This window comes from Saccopteryx leptura, chromosome X (genome assembly GCF_036850995.1).
Source record: "Saccopteryx leptura isolate mSacLep1 chromosome X, mSacLep1_pri_phased_curated, whole genome shotgun sequence".
NCBI classification, from domain to species: Eukaryota; Metazoa; Chordata; class Mammalia; order Chiroptera; family Emballonuridae; genus Saccopteryx; species Saccopteryx leptura.
In genome coordinates, this window is record NC_089516.1 from 3614174 (window position 1) to 3626750 (window position 12577).

Consider the following 12577-nt stretch of genomic DNA (forward strand, 5'->3'; position numbering starts at 1 on the left):
AGAGACTCGGGACAGAAGACCGGGCACCTGTGAAACTGAGAGGTAAGTAATACAGGAGCCACAGGCTTGGGCCACATTCCGAGCCACAGGGCCGCCTGGGTGACGTGGTCTCCGCGCATGGGAGTTCACCCCCTGAAGTTCACCCTCCGAGTTCTACCTGAACACCACTGCCGCGTCCTAACGCAGCACCCCTCTCTCCCACGCCGAGGGGACACTTAAATACTACAGGTTATGACAGCTGTGACAAGAACGGACACGTCTGACAGAGTTCTGACAGCTGTGGTCTGGTGTCTGTCTGTCGTTAGGAAGCTGCAGCGAAGGCCGTCGGGAATGCGCTGTTGGCGCGTCCTAGCCGAACCGGTCCTCTCTGCGCAGAAACGCCACGGCGTCCTCGAAGCCCCGCTGGAACAGTGCCTCCATCTCCCTCCTGCCGGGCGGGAAGAGGGCGTGGCGGAGCCGCACCAGGTTGGCCACGGACAGCTAGGGCACAGAACAAAGGTAAGACGAACGGTGACACAGACGTGGCGGCCGACGGACGATATTTCTGTAACCTAAGCGTCACCCTCACAGGGACAATCAGCGGTTAAAAAAACGACATCAGGAGTCCCAGGTTCGATTCCCGGCCAGGGCACACAGGAGAAGCACCCATCTGCTTCTCCACCCCTCCCCTCTCCTTCCTCTCTGTCTCTCTCTTTCCCTCCCGCAGCCAAAGGCTCCATTGGAGCAAAGATGGCCTGGGCGCTGGGGATGGCTCCTTGGCCTCTGCCCCAGGCGCTAGAGTGGCTCTGTTTGCAACAGAGTGACACCTCGGAGGGGCAGAGCATCACCCCCTGGTGGGCATGCCAGGGGGATCCTGGTCGGGCGCATGCAGGAGTCTGTCTGACTGCCTCCCTGTTTCCAACTTCAGGAAAATACAAAAAAAAAAAAAAAAATGACATGAGGAGGAGAAATTTTAACTGAATGGCTCACGGCAGCCGCAGACTAGACGAGGTCTGTCCACCCTGGAACTCCGGTCCCTCTGAGCTGGACCCCCTCTGTGTCTGTGTGTGGGGGTGGGGGCGTCCTGTGCACCGCGGGGTGTCGACCCTGCTCTCCACCCAGACTCCAGGACCAGCTCCGGACGGCACAGCCCGGCACTGCCAGACGCCGGCCGGTGTCTCCTGCCTGTAATACCTCCCTGTGTAGAGAGCTCCAGAGCGGAGTCGATATCTGCATGGGACTCCCTCAGTTGAGTCCCTAAGCTTTTCTCCAATCTTTTTATACATATATACTTCATGGCCGCCGCCCTTTAAAGAACTAAGTGACCTAAGTTAAAAGTGCACTGAAATCCCGCCAGGTTGGTCGACGTGAAAAAGGAAGTGAAGAAATGGAATCACTTCCCCAACAGGCAGTGACTGAACTATGAAAGGAGAACTCTTGGTCTACAGGAACTAAGGTCCGAGGGTCGGACGCAGGCTGTCAAGGACTCAAGAACACACTACTTAGGAGAGGTGGTTTGTACGTATAAAATGACCCACGAGCTTCCAAAGCTTTGGAGGCACGTGAGGAATTTCAGCAGATGGAAACCCCTCAAGTGTCCGTGAACGCAATCACTCACCAGGACGTCCTGCTTGGCGACGCTGACGTAGAGATTGAGCTGCCCTCCGTCCCGCGGCGAGATGTCCGGGCGTCCGCTGAAGGGGGACACAGTCACCGTCCGGCCCACGGGCAGGACGGGAAGGCCGTTGGTGAGACCTCCGTCCACCCACTTCTGTGGGGGAGAAACGCCCCTGGTCAGCATGCGCCCCTGAGAAACCCCCCATGGGAAGGAGGTGAGCCAGGATTTATTTATTTAAATGTTTAGTTACTGGTTTTAGTGAGAGAGGATGGAGGAGAGAGAGATACACGAGAACATTGAACTGTTCCTGTACGTGCCCGGACCAGGGATCGAACCAGCAACCCTGTGCTTTCGGACGATGCTCTAACCAAGCGAGCTATCTGGCCAGGGCATGATTTGTGCCTTAGACATGTCCTGGGTCACTCTCCACCAGAGCTGACCCACTGGGGGCTTTGTGTCAATGCACAGCACACCTTAGACATGTCCTGGGTCACTCTCCACCACAGCTGACCCACTGGGGGCTCTGTGTCAATGCACAGCACACCTTAGACATGTCCTGGGTCACACTCCACCACAGCTGACCCACTGGGGGCTTTGTGTCAATGCACAGCATACCTTAGACATGTCCTGGGTCACTCTCCACCACAGCTGACCCACTGGGGGCTCTGTGTCAATGCACAGCACACCTTAGACATGTCCTGGGTCACTCTCCACCAGAGCTGACCCACTGGAGGCTCTGTGTCAATGCACAGCACACCTTAGACATGTCCTGGGTCACTCTCCACCACAGCTGACCCACTGGGGGCTCTGTGTCAATGCACAGCATACCTTAGACATGTCCTGGGTCACTCTCCACCAGAGCTGACCCACTGGGGGCTTTGTGTCAATGCACAGCACACCTTAGATGTGCTCCTGGGTCACTCTCCACCAGAGCTGACCCACTGGGGGCTTTGTGTCAGTGCACAGCACACCTTAGATGTGCTCCTGGGTGACTCTCCACCAGAGCTGACCCACTGGGGGCTCTGTGTCAATGCACAGCACACCTTAGACATGTCCTGGGTCACTCTCCACCAGAGCTGACCCACTGGGGGCTTTGTGTCAATGCACAGCACACCTTAGATGTGCTCCTGGGTCACTCTCCACCAGAGCTGACCCACTGGGGGCTCTGTGTCAATGCACAGCACACCTTAGACATGTCCTGGGTCACACTCCACCACAGCTGACCCACTGGGGGCTCTGTGTCAATGCACAGGAAACCTTAGACATGTCCTGGGTCACTCTCCACCAGAGCTGACCCACTGGGGGCTTTGTGTCAATGCACAGCAAACCTTAGACATGTCCTGGGTCACTCTCCACCAGAGCTGACCCACTGGGGGCTGTGTGTCAGTGCACAGCACACCTTAGACATGTCCTGGGTTACTCTCCACCACAGCTGACCCACTGGGGGCTTTGTGTCAATGCACAGCACACCTTAGATGTGCTCCTGGGTCACTCTCCACCAGAGCTGACCCACTGGGGGCTCTGTGTCAATGCACAGGAAACCTTAGACATGTCCTAGGTCACTCTCCACCAGAGCTGACCCACTGGGGGCTTTGTGTCAATGCACAGCAAACCTTAGACATGTCCTGGGTCACTCTCCACCAGAGCTGACCCACTGGGGGCTGTGTGTCAGTGCACAGCACACCTTAGACATGTCCTGGGTTACTCTCCACCACAGCTGACCCACTGGGGGCTCTGTGTCAATGCACAGCACACCTTAGACATGTCCTGGGTCACTCTCCACCAGAGCTGACCCACTGGGGGCTTTGTGTCAATGCACAGCACACCTTAGACATGTCCTGGGTCACTCTCCACCAGAGCTGACCCACTGGGGGCTGTGTGTCAGTGCACAGCACACCTTAGACATGTCCTGTGTCACTCTCCACCACAGCTGACCCACTGGGGGCTCTGTGTCAATGCACAGCACACCTTAGACATGTCCTGGGTCACTCTCCACCAGAGCTGACCCACTGGGGGCTCTGTGTCAATGCACAGCACACCTTAGACATGTCCTGGGTCACTCTCCACCAGAGCAGACCCACTGGGGGCTCTGTGTCAATGCACAGCACACCTTAGACATGTCCTGGGTCACTCTCCACCACAGCTGACCCACTGGGGGCTTTGTGTCAATGCACAGCATACCTTAGACATACTCCTGGGTCACTCTCCACCACAGCTGACCCACTGGGGGCTTTGTGTCAATGCACAGCACACCTTAGACATGTCCTGGGTCACTCTCCACCAGAGCTGGCCCACTGGGGGCTTTGTGTCAATGCACAGCAAACCTTAGACATGTCCTGGGTCACTCTCCACCAGAGCTGACCCACTGGGGGCTTTGTGTCAATGCACAGCAAACCTTAGACATGTCCTGGGTCACTCTCCACCAGAGCTGACCCACTGGGGGCTCTGTGTCAATGCACAGCACACCTTAGACATGTCCTGGGTCACTCTCCACCAGAGCTGACCCACTTGGGGCTCTGTGTCAATGCACAGCACACCTTAGACATACTCCTGGGTCACTCTCCACCAGAGCTGACCCACTGGGGGCTCTGTGTCAATGCACAGCACACCTTAGACATGTCCTGGGTCACTCTCCACCAGAGCTGACCCACTGGGGGCTTTGTGTCAATGCACAGCACACCTTAGACATGTCCTGGGTCACTCTCTACCACAGCTGACCCACTGGGGGCTTTGTGTCAATGCACAGCACACCTTAGACATGTCCTGGGTCACTCTCCACCAGAGCTGACCCACTGGGGGCTTTGTGTCAGTGCACAGCACACCTTAGATGTGCTCCTGGGTCACTCTCCACCAGAGCTGACCCACTGGAGGCTCTGTGTCAATGCACAGCACACCTTAGACATGTCCTGGGTCACTCTCCACCAGAGCTGACCCACTGGGGGCTTTGTGTCAATGCACAGCACACCTTAGATGTGCTCCTGGGTCACTCTCCACCAGAGCTGACCCACTGGGGGCTTTGTGTCAATGCACAGCACACCTTAGACGTGCTCCTGGGTCACTCTCCACCACAGCTGACCCACTGGGGGCTTTGTGTCAATGCACAGCACACCTTAGACATGTCCTGGGTCACTCTCCACCAGAGCTGACCCACTGGGGGCTTTGTGTCAGTGCACAGCACACCTTAGACATGTCCTGGGTCACTCTCCACCAGAGCTGACCCACTGGGGGCTCTGTGTCAATGCACAGCACACCTTAGACATGTCCTGCGTTACTCTCCACCACAGCTGACCCACTGGGGGCTTTGTGTCAATGCACAGCACACCTTAGACATACTCCTGGGTCACTCTCCACCAGAGCTGACCCACTGAGGGCTCTGTGTCAATGCACAGGAAACCTTAGACATGTCCTGGGTCACTCTCCACCAGAGCTGACCCACTGGGGGCTTTGTGTCAATGCACAGCAAATCTTAGACATGTCCTGGGTCACTCTACCAGAGATGACCCACTGGGGGCTTTGTGTCAATGCACAGCACACCTTAGACATGTCCTGGGTCACTCTCCACCACAGCTGACCCACTGGGGGCTTTGTGTCAATGCACAGCACACCTTAGACATGTCCTGGGTCACTCTCTACCACAGCTGACCCACTGGGGGCTCTGTGTCAATGCACAGCACACCTTAGACATGTCCTGGGTCACTCTCCACCACAGCTGACCCACTGGGGTCTCTGTTTTAGTGCACAGCACACCTCGGACGTGCTCCTGGGTCACTCTCCACCAGAGCTGACCCACTGGGGGCTCTGTGTCAATGCACAGCACACCTTAGACATGTCCTGGGTCACTCTCCACCACAGCTGACCCACTGGGGGCTCTGTGTCAATGCACAGCATACCTTAGACATGTCCTGGGTCACTCTCCACCACAGCTGACCCACTGGGGGCTTTGTGTCAATGCACAGCACACCTTAGACATGTCCTGGGTCACTCTCCACCAGAGCTGACCCACTGGGGGCTTTGTGTCAGTGCACAGCACACCTTAGATGTGCTCCTGGGTGACTCTCCACCAGAGCTGACCCACTGGAGGCTCTGTGTCAATGCACAGCACACCTTAGACATGTCCTGGGTCACTCTCCACCAGAGCTGACCCACTGGGGGCTTTGTGTCAATGCACAGCACACCTTAGATGTGCTCCTGGGTCACTCTCCACCAGAGCTGACCCACTGGGGGCTTTGTGTCAATGCACAGCACACCTTAGACGTGCTCCTGGGTCACTCTCCACCAGAGCTGACCCACTGGGGGCTCTGTGTCAATGCACAGCACACCTTAGACATGTCCTGGGTCACTCTCCACCAGAGCTGACCCACTGGGGGCTCTGTGTCAATGCACAGCACACCTTAGACATGTCCTGCGTTACTCTCCACCACAGCTGACCCACTGGGGGCTTTGTGTCAATGCACAGCACACCTTAGACATACTCCTGGGTCACTCTCCACCAGAGCTGACCCACTGAGGGCTCTGTGTCAATGCACAGCACACCTTAGACATGTCCTGGGTCACTCTCCATCAGAGCTGGCCCACTGGGGGCTTTGTGTCAATGCACAGCAAACCTTAGACATGTCCTGGGTCACTCTCCACCACAGCTGACCCACTGAGGGCTCTGTGTCAATGCACAGCACACCTTAGACATGTCCTGGGTCACTCTCCACCAGAGCTGACCCACTGGGGGCTTTGTGTCAATGCACAGCAAATCTTAGACATGTCCTGGGTCACTCTCTACCAGAGCTGACCCACTGGGGGCTTTGTGTCAATGCACAGCACACCTTAGACATGTCCTGGGTCACTCTCCACCACAGCTGACCCACTGGGGGCTTTGTGTCAATGCACAGCACACCTTAGACATGTCCTGGGTCACTCTCCACCACAGCTGACCCACTGGGGTCTCTGTTTTAGTGCACAGCACACCTTAGACGTGCTCCTGGGTCACTCTCCACCAGAGCTGACCCACTGGGGGCTCTGTGTCAATGCACAGCACACCTTAGCCATGTCCTGGGTCACTCTCCACCAGAGCTGACCCACTGGGGGCTCTGTGTCAGTGCACAGCACACCTTAGACATGTCCTGGGTCACTCTCCACCACAGCTGACCCACTGAGGGCTCTGTGTCAATGCACAGCACACCTTAGACATGTCCTGGGTCACTCTCCACCAGAGCTGACCCACTGGGGGCTTTGTGTCAATGCACAGCACACCTTAGACATGTCCTGGGTCACTCTCCACCAGAGCTGACCCACTGGGGGCTCTGTGTCAATGCACAGGAAACCTTAGACATGTCCTGGGTCACTCTCCACCAGAGCTGACCCACTGGGGGCTTTGTGTCAATGCACAGCACACCTTAGACGTACTCCTGGGTCACTCTCCACCAGAGCTGACCTACTGGGGGCTCTGTGTCAATGCACAGCACACCTTAGACATGTCCTGGGTCACTCTCCACCAGAGCTGACCCACTGGGGGCTCTGTGTCAATGCACAGCACACCTTAGACATGTCCTGCGTTACTCTCCACCACAGCTGACCCACTGGGGGCTTTGTGTCAATGCACAGCACACCTTAGACATACTCCTGGGTCACTCTCCACCAGAGCTGACCCACTGAGGGCTCTGTGTCAATGCACAGCACACCTTAGACATGTCCTGGGTCACTCTCCACCAGAGCTGGCCCACTGGGGGCTTTGTGTCAATGCACAGCAAACCTTAGACATGTCCTGGGTCACTCTCCACCACAGCTGACCCACTGAGGGCTCTGTGTCAATGCACAGCACACCTTAGACATGTCCTGGGTCACTCTCCACCAGAGCTGACCCACTGGGGGCTTTGTGTCAATGCACAGCAAATCTTAGACATGTCCTGGGTCACTCTCTACCAGAGCTGACCCACTGGGGGCTTTGTGTCAATGCACAGCACACCTTAGACATGTCCTGGGCACTCTCCACCACAGCTGACCCACTGGGGGCTTTGTGTCAATGCACAGCACACCTTAGACATGTCCTGGGTCACTCTCCACCACAGCTGACCCACTGGGGTCTCTGTTTTAGTGCACAGCACACCTTAGACGTGCTCCTGGGTCACTCTCCACCAGAGCTGACCCACTGGGGGCTCTGTGTCAATGCACAGCACACCTTAGCCATGTCCTGGGTCACTCTCCACCAGAGCTGACCCACTGGGGGCTCTGTGTCAGTGCACAGCACACCTTAGACATGTCCTGGGTCACTCTCCACCACAGCTGACCCACTGAGGGCTCTGTGTCAATGCACAGCACACCTTAGACATGTCCTGGGTCACTCTCCACCAGAGCTGACCCACTGGGGGCTTTGTGTCAATGCACAGCACACCTTAGACATGTCCTGGGTCACTCTCCACCAGAGCTGACCCACTGGGGGCTCTGTGTCAATGCACAGGAAACCTTAGACATGTCCTGGGTCACTCTCCACCAGAGCTGACCCACTGGGGGCTTTGTGTCAATGCACAGCACACCTTAGACATGTCCTGGGTTACTCTCCACCAGAGCTGACCCCCTGGGGGCTTTGTGTCAATGCACAGCAAACGTCTGTACCCACGCCGTGTGCCCGTAGAAGAGGAACTTGAACGGGGAAGCTGACCAGTGGTTCGGAAGCTCTAACTCGACTATCTCCGATAGGATGAACTTCCGTTTTCAATGGTGACAGAGCCGTTGTGGGAAGGACCCAGCCTCCCGCCGTGATGGCCGGGCCCCAGGAAGAGCTGTGCAGATGGCCCTCGGTGAACAGGTCTGGCAGGCAGAGCACGGAGCAGGGGGCCTGCTGCCCGCCGGGGCCCCTGGGTGGGGGGAGGGGGAGTGCGGGGCCAGGTGTGCCTGTCCAATGGCTCAGCCTTGCTTCTAGCAATCTGCAGAAGGGATTGGGACGAGGGCCCCGTTAGGGAGAAAGACCGTCACGGACTCCAGTAAGGAGAGGATGGAATGGGTGAGGCCCACGTCCAAAGGAGCGCCGGGCCCACCGAGCTCATCAGGAGACCCTGTGACCACGAGCAGCCACAGCCTGATTCCTCGGAAACAGCTGTGCACGGAGAGCGCCCTCCACACGCTAGGGAGCCGCCAGGACACGTCACTGGACCACTGGGTTACTGAGCGGCCACAGCCCGGACTTCACGGAAACAGCCGTGCACGGAGAGCGCCCTCCACATGGCTAGGGAGCCGCCAGGACGCGTCACTGGACCCCTGGGTTACTGAGCGGTCACAGCCAGGACTTCACGGAAACAGCCGTGCACGGAGAGCGCCCTCCACACGCTAGGGAGCCGCCAGGACGCGTCACTGGACCCCTGGGTTACTGAGCGGCCACAGCCCGACTCCTCGGAAACAGCCGTGCACGGAGAGCGCCCTCCACAGGCTAGGGAGCCGCCAGGACGTGTCCCTGGACCCCTGGGTTACTGACAGACAGACGCTGCCTGCACACGGACATGCCCGGGACTTCACGGAAACAGCTGTGCACGGAGAGCGCCCTCCACACGCTAGGGAGCCGCCAGGACGTGTCCCTGGACCCCTGGGTTACTGACAGACAGACGCTGCCTGCACACGGACACGCCCGGGACTTCACGGAAACAGCCGTGCATGCAGAACGCCCTCCACATGCTAGGGAGCCGCCAGAATGAGGCACCAACCACTGGGTTACTGACAGACAGACGCCGCCTGCACACGGACATGCCCGGGCACCCGTCAGCCCCGGAGGACGTACCTGCCCGCTGTACTCCACTGGCCTCAGCCCCGCGTAGATGGGCACGAAACTGCTGGCCAGGAGGACCTGCGGGCACAGAAGAGAGCCACACCCCCCCCCCGGGGGGAGGGGGCAGCGGCCTCAGTACTCAGGCAGCGGTCAGATACACTCTTTCCCGCAGCGTTCTAGAACGGAAAAGACGGTTAAAAACTGCAACAGAAAACCGAGCGAGTTTCGTGTGTTTCGAGCACATCGTGGGACACACTCAACGACAGGACGGAAGGGTTTGTATCTGAAAGGCCCTAGGACAGTGGTTCTCCACCTTTCTAATGCCGTGACCCCGAATACAGTTCCTCATGTGGAGGTGACCCCAAACCAAAAAATAATTTTGGTGGCTACTTCATCACTGTCATTTTGCTACAGTTATGATTCGGAATGTAAATACCTGATATGCATTATGTATTTTCCGATGGCTTTAGGCGACCCCGCCGGGGTCGTGACCCACAGGTTGAGAACCGCTGACCTAGGAGGAAATGTGCACTGAGTATCCCCGCCTCCATTGGCGTCCCTGAGCACAACGGGCATTTCCGGGGAAGACAGCCAGGTCGGTACAGGAGGAAGGCCCGGTTAAGTCTAAGTGCCTGAAGTGGCGGCCTGGAACGCTGAGGTCACAGGTTCAAAACCCGGGGCTGGCCCGGTCAAGGCACACACAGGAAGCAACTGCTACAAGTTGATGCCTCCTGCTCCTCCCCTTCTCTCTGTGCCTCTCACTTTTCTCCGGAACCAACAAATAACACCTTTAATAAAAAACGCTCGAGTACGTCCAGGACGCACGGAAGTTCCCACAGTGCCCCGTCACAGGCTGTGACAGCCCTTCCGGGGTGGCCGTCTCGCTTTCCACAGGACCAACCCCTCCGGCTGTCAGGGGCACATAAGCCTGCAGCTCAGGGACGCTCCAATTTCTGCCACCAGGATGTCGCTCACGGAGCCACACGCCCTACGTGCAGAATGTCCCCGCCTCTTCCGGCGAGAGACACTGGGCTCTGGGCCCCTTCCCGACACGCACGGGCTCTGCTTTGGAAAGGCGAATATTTAAGCTCCCACCTGGCAGCAGAGAACTGAAGACTCGGTGGCTGTTTGCTGTCAGAGTTCACGAGGGTTCTCTTCAGGAGAATTTGGAAACGCCTGTGGCCCCCAAACAATGGGTAAATCACGCATTTAGGGTTACGGAGACCTCAGGGGGCATTTCCCTTAAAGAAGCAGTTTAATAGGTGAGATTTCTGAGGTCCGCTCCCAAAGGCTGTGGGTTTAAACGATAGAGCCTGTCACCCATTTAACACGATTCCCCCCCAAAATGAGAGTGGATGCAGAGGAAGCCCACGTATTTCTGCGTCATGAGCTGGACCTCGGTGTTGGTTTCCTGGTGCCCCGGGTCCTCACTGGCAAAGCCCCGAGAGGAAGGCTGCGTCCCCTGGCACAGCCGGTCAGCGCTGCACGGGGCTAGGAGGAAACCCTTTCCCGCGGGCGGGAGGAAGTGCGGGAGGCTTCCCTCCACGTCCGCAGTGGGAGAAGCAAGGACTCCTCCATGCTGCTGGGGCCGGTGACTGCAAACAGTGACGTCCTGCAGGGGAGGGCCAGGCGCCCGTGACAGGTAGCCCAGAAGCGTCCCCGGAGTGGGCCAGCTGGGGACAGGAGCAAGGTCAGTGGTAACGTCACAGCACAAGGGCCCCAGCAGGAAAGAGCGGGCAGGAAGGGACACATGTCCCGTGCCTCTGCTTGCCGGGCTGGGCGAGGTGCCAGGCCTGCCTACGTCACCCGCGGGCCCCACGCGGCATGAACACGCTGGTGCCGAGACGTGCAAGGTGTGGGCAGCAGGGCACCCGGCAGCACATGGCCACCTCTGTGCACGACACAGGTCACCTCTGCTTTCAAGGTGGGACGTGCCCGGCGCCAGGTGGGTGCCCACTGTGGTAAGCACGCGTTCCCCGAGGCCCGGCGGGAGTGCCTGTCACGTCGGGTGACCCGGGCAGGGTCCCTTCACAGGGCCGCGGGGCGAGACGGGACAGGAAGCACGCACGTTCAGCCCGCACCTCCTCCGCCCCCCAGGGGCCACAGCACGCGGCGTGGGCGTGTTCCAGACACGGGCTGTGGACAGGACCGCGTTCCCCCTCGCTCAGCGCCGCCCTCGCCTCAGGTAGCCGGGGATGTTTCGTAAGCACGAGCTACGTTCTGAGGGAGGTTATTCGGCCCAAAGCGCCATGTGCGGCAGCGGTAACCAGAACACTCTGTGCCTGGTGTGCACGTCGTTAAATGACAGTCCTCCCGGGTCTTCCAAGAACCGGGCGCTCTATAAATATAACGGTTCATTCTGCACAGACACACGCACCCTACCAGAAAAAGTACCACCCCGTAGGACCAGAATTATATGTTTTTTCCCCATGTCAAGTATAACGTGCTGCTCACAGGTTAATGCTCAGGGCGCTTCTGAAGTCTGCGGAGGAAACCACTATGCCGTTCCCTTCCTGCCAATCAGGACAGTGAGATCCTCGCAGGGCTCCGGAAAGTGCAGGGGCCGGGGCAGTGCAGGGGCTGGGGACAGTGCAGGGGCTGGGGACAGTGCAGGGGCCGGGGGCAGTGCAGGGGCCGGGGACAGTGCAGGGGCTGGGGACAGTGCAGGGGCTGGGGACAGTGCAGGGGCTGGGGAAAGTGCAGGGGCCGGGGCAGCGCAGGGGCCGGGGACAGTGCAGGGGCCGGGGCAGTGCAGGGGCTGGGGACAGTGCAGGGGCTGGGGACAGTGCAGGGGCCGGGGCAGTGCAGGGGCTGGGGACAGTGCAGGGGCTGGGGACAGTGCAGGGGCCGGGGCAGCTCAGGGGCTGGGGGCAGTGCAGGGGCCGGGGGCAGTGCAGGGGCCGGGGACAGTGCAGGGGCTGGGGACAGTGCAGGGGCTGGGGACAGTGCAGGGGCTGGGGGCAGTGCAGGGGCCGGGGACAGTGCAGGGGCCGGGGCAGCGCAGGGGCCGGGGACAGTGCAGGGGCTGGGGACAGTGCAGGGGCCGGGGGCAGTGCAGGGGCTGGGGACAGCGCAGGGGCCGGGGACAGTGCAGGGGCCGGGGCAGTGCAGGGGCTGGGGACAGTGCAGGGGCTGGGGACAGTGCAGGGGCTGGGGACAGTGCAGGGGCTGGGGACAGTGCAGGGGCTGGGGCAGCGCAGGGGCTGGGGACAGTGCAGGGGCCGGGGGCAGTG

At 59.1% G+C, this 12577-nt stretch overlaps 1 protein-coding gene across 10 annotated transcripts in view; it reads right to left on the reverse strand.

Annotated features, from left to right (window-relative positions):
- PNPLA4 (patatin like phospholipase domain containing 4) overlaps nt 1-12577 on the reverse strand; it is a 25111-nt gene continuing 12534 nt past the window's right edge. For 7 of the 10 annotated variants that reach the window (XM_066356798.1, XM_066356791.1, XM_066356790.1 and 4 more), the window contains exons 5-7: nt 9357-9422; nt 1598-1750; nt 3-480 (exon numbers count right to left, since the gene is read on the reverse strand). In XM_066356798.1, coding sequence (XP_066212895.1) covers nt 349-480; nt 1598-1750; nt 9357-9422 — 351 coding nt within the window. In that variant the 3' untranslated portion in view covers nt 3-348. Of the gene's footprint in view, nt 481-1597; nt 1751-9356; nt 9423-12577 lie in introns of all 10 variants that reach the window. The other 3 variants (XM_066356789.1, XM_066356797.1, XM_066356794.1) reach the window with 3 other exon arrangements.